The sequence below is a fragment of the Rutidosis leptorrhynchoides genome, chromosome 8, assembly GCF_046630445.1.
Source record: "Rutidosis leptorrhynchoides isolate AG116_Rl617_1_P2 chromosome 8, CSIRO_AGI_Rlap_v1, whole genome shotgun sequence".
NCBI classification, from domain to species: domain Eukaryota; kingdom Viridiplantae; phylum Streptophyta; class Magnoliopsida; order Asterales; family Asteraceae; genus Rutidosis; species Rutidosis leptorrhynchoides.
The window spans coordinates 303,146,138-303,161,720 of NC_092340.1; the positions used below are offsets into that span (position 1 = coordinate 303,146,138).

Sequence of the window (15,583 nt, forward strand, 5' to 3'; positions counted from 1 at the left end):
GGTTGTTAGTATAGTATCGGCGCCAAAATTTGTCGCTGGATTTGAGGGAAACTTTGACTGACCTATACGGGTGCTTTTAGGCTATTCTTAACCCTTACTGTGATGTCAGAATTAAATTGTGTTTTTTGGTAAAAAGGTGATTTTTTATTGTGACTGTATTTGATATTCGTTAATCTTAAAAATTGAGTGAGAAAAAAAATAAATTAAATATTAAATAAAAAAGTAAGAATAGAAGTTTCTCGAAAATATTTACTTGTACCGTAGAATAACAAGTTGCAATGACTTCGGGTTACTCGCAAAGCAGGTAGTGGCTCTGGATTAGTCACTTAAAAAAAAAAATAAAAAAAAAAAAATTTAATGAGTAATTATTTATTAGGATTCTTCTGGAGATTCATCAGCCCCATTTATTCGGTTTCTCAAATTCTCTTCAATTCAATATTCAGTAGCAAGTAGTATGAATCCGAACACAGAGAAATTGGTGAGAAGAACAACAATGGTGGCAACTGTAACTGCTTCTTATTTCCTTCTTACTGCTGATTATGGTCCTGAACCTAATGTTCTTGATCCCGTAACTTCCTTTTATCCCCTTTTCATAATTTTATTTTTTTATTCACATCTGTAACCTAATTCATTTACTTCCAATCATATTTTGTACCCTAAATAACAAATTTTGAGTTAGTTATTTGTGACATTTCATTTGTGCCAAATCTAATTTCATGCTTTGATTAGACTATTAAATTTAGGTTATCAGGATCAAATCGTAGATTTCAGTCCAATCTTTGACCTTTGTGAGGTAGTTTTTTTGTTATATGAACAAGTAAGCACTCGAGTCATCTATACACAAAAACAAGGTTGCAAATCATACTAGGTCTGGACTTTTTACTTTTTAGGGAGTGTTGATGCATATTTGTATGGCCGTCGTTGGGCGAATAACGTTTATTATTACATTGTACACCTAGTTTATGTACAAGCGTGAAACTGATCAGTTACAGGAGCATATGTAACTGGTGGGCTATAATGTCTAGCGGTCCATTCGTGTGAATGAGGCCCATTAGGGTTGATGTTTAGTTGCCTATTTATATCAGTTAAACGCGTTCATTAGGGTTAAGAGATAAGAGTCTAAACCCTAATTGGGAGAGCCTTGTTTTGGCGATCATGTGCATAGGGGAGATCATGCTCGATCTTCCCTGGCCACCGATGTTTCTCTGTTTAACCATTCATGTAAGTGTAACGTTCATTCAATTATAGTGATTACTTTGATTCATTGTGTTTTTATCTCTTCCGTCTTTGATCTAGCTCGTATAATGTTGTTTATGATCCTTAAACGGACCAACAGTGCTTATGATATTGACAAAGTTTGATTTTGACCGATTTTGACCAGTAATCCTATTTTTGACCGAGTTTTAAACGAGTTCTGGCTGATTTTCCGAGTAATCCTGAGTTTTTTTACTGAGTTTGACCACGTTTGACCGAGTTTGATTACTCGACTCGGAGCTATCTAAAAACCGAGTACTGACCGAGTACTGTATGAGTAAGTCTGGGTTCTGCAACCTTGCACAATAATGGTTTTAGACTAATCAAGAGAAACTTATGTTACATTCAAAATAGCTTATTAAAAAATTAACGTTTAGCTTCCAGCTTCGAATATAAGCTTGCACTATAATGTTACGCTTTTACATATGATGACAGCTACAGTTTTTCTGTTTGGTTAGTATCCCTTTTTGTATTTTGCTACTGAATTTCGCTATATAGAATAATATAATCGGTACAACATTTATAGAAATAGATGGTCTGGTAATAATGTAAATATCATGTCTTATGTTTCTAGCCACCTTCTGTTTGGCTAGACTACAGGTGTAAGCAAATTGTTAAGCATGTGAATGCTTGATTCCTTTTAGTTTATCATATAGTTGATGTAACATGTGTGTTCTTGCATTGCGAATAATAGGTTAAGGATGCCATACAATCTGCAGAGCAATCAGTCAAAAAGTTTGTCTTTGGATCTAAGCAAGAAATACAAGAAGCCAAAAAACCGAGCTCAGGTGCCACGTCAGAGAAACATCCTTAACGTTACAATGAACACATTAAAGTTTTCTAATGTTTTTGTGATGTTTATCTCTATAGGCTTTTGTTAGAATGTGATTTAGTATGAGTGATCACTGATGTAGATGTAACTTTTGAGTTTTATACCTTGTTGGTTTCCCTATGTAATCGCAGACCTGAAAGTGTTGGGCTTTTAGTTTTTTTTTTTTTTACACATAAGCAAATTACTTTGTAGAATATATCAACTGTATCTTTTTATGAAGATGTATGTATGATGTTTTCTTTCCATCATTTGCAGTTCAAATAAAATATAATCGGTAGTCATTTAGCTGGTGGTTTAGATTGTGTTTTGTGTTTTTTAAAGGGCGTGTTCGAGAAGCAGGTCTCAGCTTGTGTCTTCATTTATCTTGGGTTGGCAACGGTCACAGAATAACCCGTTTAGGTCGCGTACATCTGAGTAAACACAGAAAACTTTATATGCTTACATGTTTATCTCATAGAGAACGTTGTTATATGATTATCTGCATTATGCGAACTGCACAGTCACATCTTCCGCAATTGCAATCCCAAACACCCTTCTCGCAAACATTTTTACAATCAGCTTCAAATTGGGTGATTTCTGAATAATGTCGTGTGTTTGTTTACCTCTTAATTGAATGATTCAGCATTGAATGTTGAACCATTCAGCACGTTTGTTTTCTGACCTTCGAATGACGGATGATGCTGAATGATTCAACATTCGATGCTGAATTATTCAGAGTTGAAACACTCGCTTAACTTTATGTAATATCCTTCTCAAATCTTATCTAGAACACTTAACAAACAAATATACTGAATTTTTAATTCTAGTAACACGTTAATAAAGTAATTTATCGCAATTCATATCGTTCATTCAGTTTTAACAAACGTAATCTAAATTTACATACTTTAATGTGTTTTCATTAAAACCCAACTCAATTTACCAGTTTTTGCATAAAATAATTTCATTTACCCAAGATAAATGCTCATTGATGGAAACAAAAAGCAACTCCAGCTGAGAATTCATCTATACTGAAGATAATGGCCTCGGAGTCTAAAAAATAAGTATTATGTTTTTGTATTACTTGATTTAACATATAATTTAGCAGTCTATATATAATCATTGATCAACTGTTATATAAATGCTCTTATAATGATGAAAAAGAAACATTATACTGTTTAAGACAAGTCCAAGTCATATTTTTGTTAGTGATAAAAGAATATTTATCTGTATTTGCTCAAAATATCTAAATTTTAAATTAATAATAAAATATTTTTAAAAAAACCTCATTCACATAACTGATTTTAACAACCATCCACTCCCTCTCCCTCACTAAAAACATCTGCATCCTTCACTTGACTGATTTCCTCAAACAATGTCCTCAATCTTTAAATTCCCCAAAACCCTAACCCTAATTTTCCTCTATGGCAATCCCAAAATCTTCATTTCACATCACACCATATTCATCTTTACAATTCCCCTTCAAATTCCCATCAAAACCCTCTAAAATCCTCTGTTCTCAGAACCCAAATCAGCAATCTCCACCATCAACCATAACCCTAATCTCAATCCTTCGTATAATCCCTGATTGGGCCGATGCAATCAAAGAAAGCCGTATGAAACAACCAAGACCACTTTACAAACATAAAGATTGGGTTGAACATAGAAGTTCATTAAGACATATCAGACACTTGTTATCCAGTTTAAGCTCTCGTGTTATCTTATCGTTGGTCCCACCGGTAATTGCATTTACGGCGGTGGCTGTGGTTGTTGCGAGTTATAACACGGCGGTGTTTTGGGATTTGTTACCGGAGTTTTTTCCTGTTTTGAGAGCTTCTTCTTTGCCTTACCAACTAACTGCACCTGCGTTGGCGCTTTTGTTGGTTTTTAGGACCGAAGCTTCGTATTCGAGGTTTGAAGAAGGGAGAAAGGCTTGGACTAAAGTGATTTCGGGGACAAATGATTTTGCTAGGCAAGTTATTGTTAGTGTGGAGACTGATTCGGTGTTAAAAATGGCGCTTTTGCAGTATGTTTTGGCATTTCCAATTGCTCTTAAGGTTTGTAGTTACTAAAAATTAGCTATACTACTTATACTTTGACTTGTGAAGTGAAACAGATTATGTGTCTTCTAGTTATAAATATCGAATATCTAGAAATTAGTGCTTTAAAGATACGAAAAGGGTGTTTGGGTTTGCGTTTTGAAAATTGATTATGCGTTTAAAATAAGTAAAATCAAATAATCAGTTGTATCAAAACGTGTTACTCGTATAAATTAATAGTGTTTGAATTTGATTATACTGTTTCACAACGCATTAATCAAATAATCAGTCAATTAAGTGTTTGGTAAATCTGATTATTTGTTAAATTAACAAGTAACACGCAATAATCTGATAATCACGTCTTGCTACAGTAAGTGGTGACTTGCTTTTTCATTTTCACGTTTTGAGTCTCTCAAATCGCAAATAATCAATTTATTTTTGTTTAACTTACCAAACACTAGAAACTGATTATTTACGATTTGAAAACGTGATAATCAAATAATCAAGTTCTTAACACAAAGACAAACACCCCCGAAATTGTGCTGAGGAGTTGTGATGTTTTAAAGAATAAAATGTTGGGTACTATAAAAAGTAAGAATTTAGAGATATGTGTTGACTTTGGTAGTCAACTGCAGTGCCATAACAAGCATAAGTTTATCAATATGTTTTGACTTTTTTAGTCAACTGCAGTGCCATCTGATTCATGGATCAGATGTAGGGGGAGACCTAAAAAATCTGCTTGAAGATGAAGATCTAGCAGCAGTTCTCAGCTCAACTCATCGTCCACGTTGCATTATTCAGTTCATCTCTCAAACTCTTCAATTGTTGAATTTAGAATCATCAAAGCGAACAACCCTGGTATGTTTTCTGTTATTATGTCCCAATTTTGACCTATTAAAAAGTCAAACTGTACATCCTTTTTTCAGAAATGATGGAATGTAATGTAATCTTTTTTGGTAATTCAGGAATCAAAGGTTACGTGTTTCCATGAAGGTATCGGCGTTTGTGAACAAATCACAAGTATACCAATCCCTCTTTCGTACACTCGTTTGACTTCACGATTTCTCGTTTTATGGCACCTTACGCTTCCTATAATATTATGGGACGATTGCCATTGGATTGTTGTTCCGGCTACGTTCATCAGCGCAGCTTCTTTATTCTGCATTGAAGAGGTTTTTCTCATCTAATCAAGCTTAACCCATTTGACCCGTTACTGACCCATTTATGAGTAAATGGGTTGCTTTTGCCACCTTTAATAGTAGCATGCTATATATACTATTCTGCATTGAAGAGGTTTCTCTAATCTAATCAAGTTTGACCCATTTGACCCGTTACTAAACCATTTATGAGTAAATGGGTTACTTTTGCCACCGTTAATAGTAGCATACAATATATACTATTATGCATTGAAGAGGTTTCCCTCATCTAATCAAGCTTGACCGATTTGACCCGTTACTAACCCATTTATGAGTAAATGGGTTGCTTTTGCCACCTTTAATAGTAGCATAACATATAAACTATTCTGCATTGAAGAGGTTTCCCTCATCTAATCAAGATTGACCGATTTGCCCGTTACTGACCCATTTATGAGTAAATGGGTTACTTTTGCCACCTTTAATAGTAGCATACTATACATACAGATTGACTCAACTTGGTATATTATTTTTATGTTTGTAGGTTGGCGTTCTCATTGAAGAACCGTTTCCAATGCTTGCTTTAGACGAGCTCTGCAAACTGGTCTACGACAATGTTCAGGAAGCATTAATGAGCGAGAAAAAGATTCGAGAAATACTTGATGCAAAAATGGAGGGTCCCACTTCGAGAAAACAATCATTGAATGGGTATCCAATTTCAAAAAGTGAACAAAATATTTGGCCTAACAATTAGCTTCACTTTTTGTGCATGCTATTTTATCTTTTAATAGCATCTGTGTATATATTTGTTTATAGCATCAATAAGTCAAGTGCTCATTATATGTATACTCTTTGATCAAATCCTTAGTTTATACACATTGTGTAATTAAATGATATGTTTACTTGTTTGCAAGAACTATGGGTGGCAAAATGGGTTGGATTTGGGTCGAAGCGGGTCATATAAAACATAAGGGTTATAAGGTAATGAGGTAATGATTATTATCAAAGACAATATTACAACAACTAATCCGTTGCTTGTTTGAATCGATGATACGATCAAAAGTAACCCTCGAGTAATACACTTTTACCGACTTTTTTAGGCTCAAAGTTCTTCAAACCAGATTTTTGACTAATCCTTATCGCCTCAACGGATACATCTTTTTTGCCTTCACTCCAAACAGGCAACACTTCCACTACCAGCTTCTGTATCAAGTTACCCTCGACCCCTTTCAAAATCTCTTCAAAGTCATCATAACCCCCTCGTAAATCCAACAATACACTGCACAGTCCTTGACGTTTACAATGTTCCAAGATTGTCGTTAATTTAACTACATCCAAAACGAATGTTTCGACCCCATGTTCAGATCCAACGCCCGTCTCGTAATCTGTGAATATGACAACTTTTGAAGCTGCTTCTTCTTCAAGGGTATCAAGATGGATCTTGATCGCATGATTTGGAGCTTTTGCGATTATTACACGGAGCGGTTGGTTCGATTTGGGTTCTTTCGATTCAGGAAGTTGACAGTTTTTTAATGATTTTGAAGAAAGTATGACTGCATCGTGTTCTTGTAATAACCTCGAGTAGTATCCGTTAGTCTCCGTTGACTCTTCACCGAGTTCATCCGAGAAGCCACCGTCGATGGTGAGGGAGTATCTGTAATTCAATTATTACAAGAATTGAACAGCTTATATGAAAGTCTGAGACCTAGAAAGTCAAACTTTCTTAATTTTGAAAGATAGTCAAAGATCTAAAAAAACCATCACAAGATAGCCCGGTGGTTGGGGCTCTGAGTTCTTCGCAAGAGGTCTCAAGTTTGAATCCTGTCTAGGAGGAATATTTTGTGGTGGCCAGGGATGGGTTGGAAACAGTCAGGGAGTAATCCTGCTAGGCTGCGTACATCAGAGTATGGGTCAGATTACTCGACCTCCCGGGTAGCCTGAACAGGGATAACCTTCTACCTTTTTGGTCAAAGACCTAAAAAGTCAAAGACTTGTCTCAACATACATCTCTAGCTTCAATCTAAGCAACAAGACAATGAGATACAATATACACATAAACTCTGAAACTTAGTCAAAGACCTAAAAAGTCAAAAGGAAGCTTACCGTAAGGTAACAAAAGGCATTCCGGTTTGCATTTGATGTATCCATGCCTCATTAAGTTTCTTGCACAGTTCTTCTTCAATACCAACAGTTACATCGATTCCCGCATCTCGCAGTTTCGCAACGCCCCGTGACGCTACAATCGGGTTCGGATCGACCATCCCGACCACCACTTTCTTCACTTTGGCTTTGATTAATGCTTCAGAACACGGTGGAGTTCGTCCAAAGTGATTACACGGTTCTAAGCTCACGTATGCAGTTGCATTCTCGGCTGATTCCCCAGCATCCCTCAAAGCAAAAACCTGTAATAAATCATTCGATCAACAAAACTTCACAATAAAGATTCGATTTGGACCTTGAGCATTTATTATTTGTAAAGATTCTATGCATTTCGGCCATTTCTTGTTTACCCCATCGAGAAACATAATCCAAATCAGATTAGATCTATATATAGATTTCAGTAAAGATTCTAGTTACATTTCTGATCTATATGGTACTAGATGATGCTAATTCCTAACCAATCCAAATTTAAGCTGTCATTTGGGTATTAATTATTGAATACGTGATTATGGCTTTGAAACCCTGGATTTCCTCTAAAATAAGAAACGCAACCAAGTTGCAAAAAAGAATGTAGCCTTTTTTTCTTCAAAGAGTAAAACAGTGTGATTTCGAACAAAGTAATACTTAACTTTAACTATGATCCAAATTAATGCGGCTTCAAGTAAACTAGCAACAACATTAAACAATCATAACAAATGTATAAATTACAGAACTTTAGTCTTTACGCATACAAACATAGCCATAACTAAACAAAATTAACAAGGACAAACTGTCACACTTGATACAAAAGTTCCAACAGTTACAGCACAAAATCCATCTAACTACCTTGGTTATACCTTCATATTTCAATGTATAAATCAGTAACAGAATATAGTTATTTAGATATCAAAAACATGGAATAACAAGTATGAATGTGTAAGTGAAGTACCTCAGCATGAGGTTGGCCAGCTTTGGGATGAAACCCTTCACCAACAATCTCACCATCTTTAACAATAACACAACCAACCATAGGATTAGGGCTGGTACACCCAATAGCTTTTTTAGCAAGCTCAACACACCTTCTTATATAAAACCCATCATCATTAATACTATCAGTATCTTTATTCCCCTGTAACCCTTCCATTCTAATCCCAACTAATCCAATATGTTTCCTTGATTTGTTTAGTGATTCAGACACCCTTTTGGTTAAATTGCAAAACCCATAACTGAATTTCAAAAAGGAATTAAATTTATAAGAATCAGTTGGTAGTGAATTAGGGTTTAAACAGTGAAATGAAGGTTGGAATTTTATGGGATTGAGATCATTATTCAATAATGGAAGTGTTTGGGCATACATTGTTTATATAATTATCAACGAAATCCCAAAAATGATTAAAGGATAAAGATGGGTTTAACGGATTTTGAATCTCTGCTAGTACAACAGAGGTTTGTTGACTATTTTTAGGGAGGTTCATATAAAGACAAATTAATGGGGGTAAGTTGGTACAAATTTTTGTTATGCTTAACAATATACTGTACTTGTTATTTAACAAGGGGATCTTCACGTGTAACCATAATATTATTACCTTGTTAACTTTTAGAATGCGAATATTTTTACTCCCAACTACACAACATAATAACTGAGTTATCTTATTATCGTTTCTGACCGGTTTTCATAATCACCCCCACTACACTCTTTTTAATAATATCACCCCACTACTTATCAATAACTTAATGAAACTAACAGTCTTATTTATAAATATAACATATCATATATACATCATGAGACATCATGAGACATCATGAGGAACATGAGGAACAAAAGTATGCATACAAAGACGTAGATATATATACTTACACGAAATGCCCAAGACATATGTTGAAATGGGTCCTGTAATTAATTTAGTAGTATTGTCCTATACAATTTGAACAGTACTATGTAAAAAGGTTTCGTGGTTAATAGGCTCACTGGACCCCACAGACCCTCAAGTAGATACGTCCTTGCCACCAACATGGTCTCGAGTCCTGTTATTATGTCTTCAAACTCAGGCCTTGCCATTAGGATTCCAATGCTACCGTTATTCAAGAAGCCTCTAATATTAAAGATAGCTATTATGTTGAGAAAGACACAGAAACGCATACACTGTTTGTATGAAATACTTTGACTTTTGAGGTCAACACTCAACCCTACAACACTTAAGTTCATATCCCTGCAAAGTGCAAACCATAAAGAATGCATTTTTCAAGTGTAAGTACTAAAATTACTTTTGCTGGTTCATCAAAATTTAAGGTATGTTAAATGGTGCAATTATAATTATTAGATAATTAAATTAACTCGACACGTATGCTCTTTTAATTCAATAAGAAAATCCACATAGAATTTTATAAGTAGCCAGTTTGACCTCATAAAAGTATAAGTGTATTCTTTGGGACATTTGCAGAATGAGACCGGACCTACAAAGAGTGTTCCCATCTTATATTTGCATTGGGTACAAATGTTAATGTAAAATAAACGGCCCAAACGTATATTTAGTGAAATATTTATCAGTGTCAGAACACTGAGAAACTGAATTATGTTCGGCGGACAAAATTTTTGCCATAATGCAAGTTCCTTAAAAAAATGCTTTCGTTTAATACATTTCATAACATAATTTCTAAGGACTAAATGAGTACCAACAAAACTGTGTTTAAGGGGTCAAACAGACCACATTCAGTTTTATAATGTATCAGGTTTGACCGTTTGACATTCATTGGTCAAATCTTGCCTCACTTTCTCATTAGATGCAATTAATAACCGGATTTTCTTTGCAGTGACTTCTGTACCACGCGATTTTACTTTATAAACTTCACCATACGGCATACGCACCCTGCTGTCATGTGTAGCATGGTCAACACAGGTTATAAAATTTATTAATTAAAAAGATTTCAATATGATCTAAAAGGTTAACTATAGTATTAACTTCTCCAAATAAGAACCTCCTGCTTTCATATGAACTCCAGTGTAATGAACCTGGTAACATGGAGTCTGAGAATCGAGTGCTACCTGTAGAAATATACGTTTTGACTTTTGAGGTCAAACTGATAAGTCTTGGACAATATGTTATTATGTTGTTATACGGAAGTAGGTGAACGATTTCAGTACCAATTCGAAATTAGAAAACTAGATTAGTAACTGAAATTTTTGTGAAAGCTTTAACGTATCAAATTTGTTGTATGTATCAGGTGACCAGTACATTAGTTACAACTGGTCCCAATTCAACTTTCGATTATTTTAATGTTGATGTGTCAGCCATAAATTTGTCTTGGTTTTCTTTCAAGCCAGTTTGTAGTTCCTGGGTTGACGACGAAAATGGGTCAAGTTGATGGAGATCACAACTTGGCTAGACCTGTTCAGATTTGGGTTCGATTTCAAATAGATGATGTATGAGACTTTGCTCATACATAACATCAATGTTTAGCTTTATGTATAATAGTAAAATAGTAGTAGTATAGTAGTATCTGTGATTTGGCTCTTACTGATTTCCCCTTTTCAATATTTTTTAGTTGTATGAATTATGAAAGATACATGGAAAAATTAGAACACGTTAGTACCAAAATGTATGTTTGCATTCTATATTTTTATATTAAAGTGAAATTAACATTAACTTTTCAAATCATTCTTCTTTATAAACTCATTATTACTATTACTATTACACATTGTGATAAAATAAACATTGCAGCACACAAAATATATAACATTAAAAATATATCTCAACACTAAATCCCATTATATGTAACAACACAAGATAGTAAACAAAAGAGCTCGATCGTGAGTCACAACTGTATTATGAGCAAGATTTAGGTACAGGCGTACAGCGCACAATCAAGAACCAACAAAGCTTAGTCTTATAATAATTGTATAATACAAGAACAAAAAGATCACAATGAAACAGACTTGCAGCTTATTACATCATCATCCGAAGGTAACTTCGGTACAGAAGTACTAACCAAAACTCCATCCATATTTGCAGCCTTATCAACATCAAAAACGACCGTACTAAGCCCCTTTCCAACTACAAATATCTTCTTACCAATTGCAACAACCCGACATGGTGGTCTTGTAAGTATAGACGATAGCCTCCCAAACGCTTCCCATTCTCTACTATCTTTCCGCCACATCATCACTCTGGTTCCTGAACTCTGATCCAACACGTAAAGTGTCTCATCTACTACAATGGCTGGGCCCCGCCAGCCGGACACCATGTCAGCATCTGCATGCTGCCATGTCCCGTTGAATGGATCATATACAACTGCATAAATATGAGAAGATACAGCAGAAGATCCACATCTGATGAAAATTTTCCCGCCTAGTACTAGAGAATCTTCGATTTCGGGAACAACGTTTGGATCGATATGCGATGTCCATGAATTGGTGTTGGAATCGAACGTGTCCCACGAATGCGGGTCGCTTGATTTGGATCCTAGCCCGCCAATTGCATACATTTTACCATCCATTACTTCACAAGCAAAATAGCATCTGAACAGAGTCACAAAACCAGATTATCTCATGTCATTAGATAACAATTAGGGTTTAGTTAGCTGCAATATAATGGGCTGCAGAACACAGTGTTTGAACATGTTGGTAATTGTAATTATTATATAGTCGATCAGTTGTCGGAATTTTAACAAACTTTACGGTGTTGTTTGTTTTTCATTAGTATGTCTCATGTCTGCGCGCCTACAGACATTTTTAATGCAGACCGTTTAATTTTAATGCAGACCGTTTAATTTTTTGAAGATATAAGATAAACTAATGTCTTACTGCTAACTGCAAACTCGCAGACTTGGTGTTGTTTGTTTTTTAACATGTTTTTGTCTGAAAATCTGCGGACCATGTCTGTAAAGAAGATGTGGCCTAAAGGTGTTTATGCTGAATAGTGAAGACTGTTTTTATGTCTACAACATAAGATAATTTTGTCAGTAGCACTTAGAAGCACATTTCTAAGTCTGCGAGGTTGCATACAAAATAAGACATTATTCTTATCTTATGTCTTTAGAAAAACAAACAGTCTGTAGCAAAAACGTATGCGGGCGTGCAAACATAAGAAATAATAAGATCTGCAGATTGAAAAACAAACAACGCCTTAGAAATATGCTTCTAAGTGCTGAAGACAGGATTAAGTTATTTTGCACATATAAAAACAAACAGTCTTCACTATATCTTCAGATAGAACATCCTAAAACAAACAGCACCATTTGAAAAATTAACACATAAAATGACCTAGAAATACAAACATATATAGTCGATCAATTGTGATGTCAATTTGTATGTATATTATTTGCATTATTTATATAATAGGCATCGATTAAGATACAAAAGATACCTTGCAGTTGACAATGGAGAAGCTTCACTCCACGCGTTCCTACTAACGTCATAACAATAAACTTCATCAGTAGCATCTTCAATCCAACCACATCCACCCATAAAGTAAATCTTTTTCCCCAACACTTCGAAACCTACACCTTTTCGTTTCAAACAACGAGGAGACAGGTCAGGGATACGCTTCCAACCTTTTTTAGGTAAATTTGGGTCTAAAACATAACAACAAAGTTGTTCCATTTTATCTTTACACAAAGCATAAATCCACGTTTCGGCTAAATTATGCTTTTGGCGATAGGAATGCCACTCTGTGCTGCAAACCAAATCTCGCCATTTCCTTGAAACGCATTTGAGGAGTGAATGATATCGACGAGGAATCCTTGCTAAACAAGTTAGAGCAATGTCATCCGGGAGACCATTGATCAATGATGATTGTGTAATGACAGTTCGAATTGAACACTCTGAATCACTTTCGATCGATTCCATGTTCTTGCAATCAATTCAACCCCTAGAAAATTATCAAACAAACCTTCTTAGCAATATATGGAATCACGAAAGGACAGATCGATACAAACAGAACCACACATACAATTCACACTGAATGGTTTCAACTTGATTCTTCTAAACAAAAAATTTATATAAATTCATAATTTTATACAATACATAACAAAATGTGATTACTTACATGATTACATTCAAATTACACCATACATATAGAATCAACTTAGGTTGGTGGTTCCATTTGAGGATCATTTACACAGATTCAAGTATTCAACAATCGAATCTCACATCAAAAGTAAAAATTTACACCAAACCACGACATATACATACAGTATATACACACATTTATCAATCATGACACGAATTCAACATTAATTGAAACAAAATAAGCATTGAATAAAATGTGTGCTCAAATTTGAGATCGATGAAATGAGATTACTTTCTGGATCAAATTAATTCATATACACAATATTCCAAAATGAGATGAATTTAGTAAGAAAGAACCTTACAATTAATCCGACGTGATTTTATCAAAATCGAGATTTACGGAACCCTAATTTGCGTTTCCGATCATGTAAATAAACATGAATCGATTACTCCGTAATAATTAACGATGGTAACGTGAGGGTTACTTTTGGAGTTGTATCATACTTGTGTGGGAATTTAAAACTTATTGAGATATTTATTGCGCATAGCATTTTATAATCCTTGAACTATTGTTTAATTATTAATTGGCCCCCTGACTTTCACATTTCTGTGTTACATGTCAAAGAAACTCATCTACCTAAAGATATTGTTCGCTTGCGGTTGCGCTTTCGATTCCATTGTGTTGTTAGCTTTGTCGATCAACATCGAACACCTATGTACATGTAAAAAGTTTAAAATCTATCGTTACATAACATTACACATTCATATAATCATTTTGACAACTAATGATCTGATTAATACGGTATTAAGATATAAGATGGATGCAGTTATTATCAAAAACTTGGAATTATTCGGATTCTAGTGTAAATAGTTGTAAGCTTAGGGAAAAATATGGTGGATCATTTATACTTTAGGAACAATGAAAAACTTAATAACTAAGAATTCAAAGATGACATGCTTATGTTTAATGAAGGCCATTAAAAGGGTAACATTATCGTAGTTTCAATTACATGTATCTTTTCCTTTTCCCAGTAACTAAATCATCACCAAACAACTTACTAATCCTCTTATTCCTATCCGAATCAATGTATGCCATCAACTCTTCAGCACCCATTTCTCGAAACTCTGTACTGATTTCGTGTTTTACCAAACTCGATTTGTCTACACAAGATTCAGCCACTTTTGGATTAGAAGCCAATCGTTCTTTTAGAGCTTGCATTAACATAAAACTGAGATCCCTAAGCCGCTTTAGATCAAATTTGGTTGATAAAGATGGATGCTCGATTACAGATGCCCTTTTAGTAGCCATTGTTTTCAGGCTAATTAGTAAATCGAGCTCGGATTCTGATAGGGAACAGAGCCAACGTACATCTTCGATCTGATTGCCTCCTAACATCACATTACCTGTCATTAAAGCAATTCTTGTAATCCTGATGACGATATTATAGCACCTGATCGAAATCAACCATATAACTTAAAACTGGGAGCTTAATAATTTGATGGCTAAACAATGAAATACACAACGCATTATATCGGCCTTTACTGTGTGTTTAAGTGAAGAAACAAAGCTTAAATATTAAAGACAAATTACAACTGTGAGTAATAATTTCATAGTCAGTTGCTTAATTTGAACTTCAATTGCGCAACTAAAGCAAGCAGAAACTTGATAACTTGATGCAATTAGGGTTAATACGTAGGGTTTGTTTCAAATACCAGAATCAAATAGTTTCACGTAATTTTAAGTTGATAAATCAGGATTCAAAATTTAAAGTAGCACAAATTTTCATTCACCGACTGATATATCATAATCAGAACAAAATAAAACTCAATCATCTAGATACTAATTTTTGGATTTAGATTAGAACATAAAAATAACTATTCAATTAATAAAAGATTGGGAGTTAGAGACTTGCCGTTGATGCGATCGGAGACGCTGCTGTGGCTGCCGGAAATTGCAGAGCGCCGTGGCCGCGCCGTTAATCGAATAAAACCCTAGTTGAATTTTTATTTTTCCATTGAAAAATTTAATTAACTACTCCGTATTAACTAGACATAATTACGTCAACAGTCCCTGTACTACTTTTCTTGCTCTGACAGTCCTTGTGATTTGCAATTTTTGCACTCTACAGTCCTGAGACCGGCGCCCATCAAAAACGCCCGTTAAATCACATTATTTGACTTGCAGATGAGGATATAGCTATCA

General features: G+C 34.7%; 4 protein-coding genes across 4 annotated transcripts; 2 read left to right on the top strand and 2 right to left on the bottom strand.

Moving 5' to 3' along the window:
- The first annotated feature begins 415 nt into the window (after positions 1-415).
- Positions 416-2,329, top strand: LOC139864955 (uncharacterized). The gene is made up of 2 exons (XM_071853510.1): positions 416-568; positions 1,949-2,329. The coding sequence occupies exons 1-2, from the start codon at positions 455-457 to the stop codon at positions 2,066-2,068; spliced, it is 234 nt and encodes a 77-aa protein (XP_071709611.1). The 5' UTR covers positions 416-454; the 3' UTR covers positions 2,069-2,329.
- A 1,157-nt stretch (positions 2,330-3,486) lies between these two features.
- LOC139865051 (voltage-dependent chloride channel 1, chloroplastic-like) lies at positions 3,487-6,126 on the top strand. The gene is made up of 4 exons (XM_071853606.1): positions 3,487-4,119; positions 4,792-4,959; positions 5,067-5,273; positions 5,779-6,126. Exons 1-4 carry the CDS (start codon positions 3,487-3,489, stop codon positions 5,986-5,988), a joined length of 1,218 nt encoding a protein of 405 aa, XP_071709707.1. The 3' UTR covers positions 5,989-6,126.
- A 2-nt stretch (positions 6,127-6,128) lies between these two features.
- Positions 6,129-8,771, bottom strand: LOC139865050 (riboflavin biosynthesis protein PYRD, chloroplastic). Its single transcript, XM_071853604.1, has 3 exons — positions 8,323-8,771; positions 7,338-7,636; positions 6,129-6,888 (listed from the first exon to the last, which is right to left on the bottom strand). Exons 1-3 carry the CDS (start codon positions 8,728-8,730, stop codon positions 6,291-6,293), a joined length of 1,305 nt encoding a protein of 434 aa, XP_071709705.1. The 5' UTR covers positions 8,731-8,771; the 3' UTR covers positions 6,129-6,290.
- A 2,369-nt stretch (positions 8,772-11,140) lies between these two features.
- Positions 11,141-13,866, bottom strand: LOC139862878 (F-box/kelch-repeat protein SKIP4). Its single transcript, XM_071851510.1, has 3 exons — positions 13,743-13,866; positions 12,737-13,240; positions 11,141-11,889 (listed from the first exon to the last, which is right to left on the bottom strand). The coding sequence occupies exons 2-3, from the start codon at positions 13,216-13,218 to the stop codon at positions 11,292-11,294; spliced, it is 1,080 nt and encodes a 359-aa protein (XP_071707611.1). The 5' UTR covers positions 13,219-13,240; positions 13,743-13,866; the 3' UTR covers positions 11,141-11,291.
- Positions 13,867-15,583: the final 1,717 nt, after the last annotated feature.

Coding starts and splice junctions, on each gene's coding strand:
- LOC139864955 (XM_071853510.1), top strand. CDS start 455: ATGAATCCGAACACAGAGAAATTGGTGAGAAGAACAACAATGGTGGCA. Junction 569..1,948: donor AACCTAATGTTCTTGATCCC/GTAACTTCCTTT, acceptor TGCGAATAATAG/GTTAAGGATGCCATACAATC.
- LOC139865051 (XM_071853606.1), top strand. CDS start 3,487: ATGGCAATCCCAAAATCTTCATTTCACATCACACCATATTCATCTTTA. Junction 4,960..5,066: donor CATCAAAGCGAACAACCCTG/GTATGTTTTCTG, acceptor TTGGTAATTCAG/GAATCAAAGGTTACGTGTTT. Junction 5,274..5,778: donor CTTTATTCTGCATTGAAGAG/GTTTTTCTCATC, acceptor TTATGTTTGTAG/GTTGGCGTTCTCATTGAAGA.
- LOC139865050 (XM_071853604.1), bottom strand. CDS start 8,730: ATGTATGCCCAAACACTTCCATTATTGAATAATGATCTCAATCCCATA. Junction 7,637..8,322: donor CTGGCCAACCTCATGCTGAG/GTACTTCACTTA, acceptor GATTTATTACAG/GTTTTTGCTTTGAGGGATGC. Junction 6,889..7,337: donor ATGCCTTTTGTTACCTTACG/GTAAGCTTCCTT, acceptor ATTGAATTACAG/ATACTCCCTCACCATCGACG.
- LOC139862878 (XM_071851510.1), bottom strand. CDS start 13,218: ATGGAATCGATCGAAAGTGATTCAGAGTGTTCAATTCGAACTGTCATT. Junction 11,890..12,736: donor TCTCCATTGTCAACTGCAAG/GTATCTTTTGTA, acceptor GACTCTGTTCAG/ATGCTATTTTGCTTGTGAAG.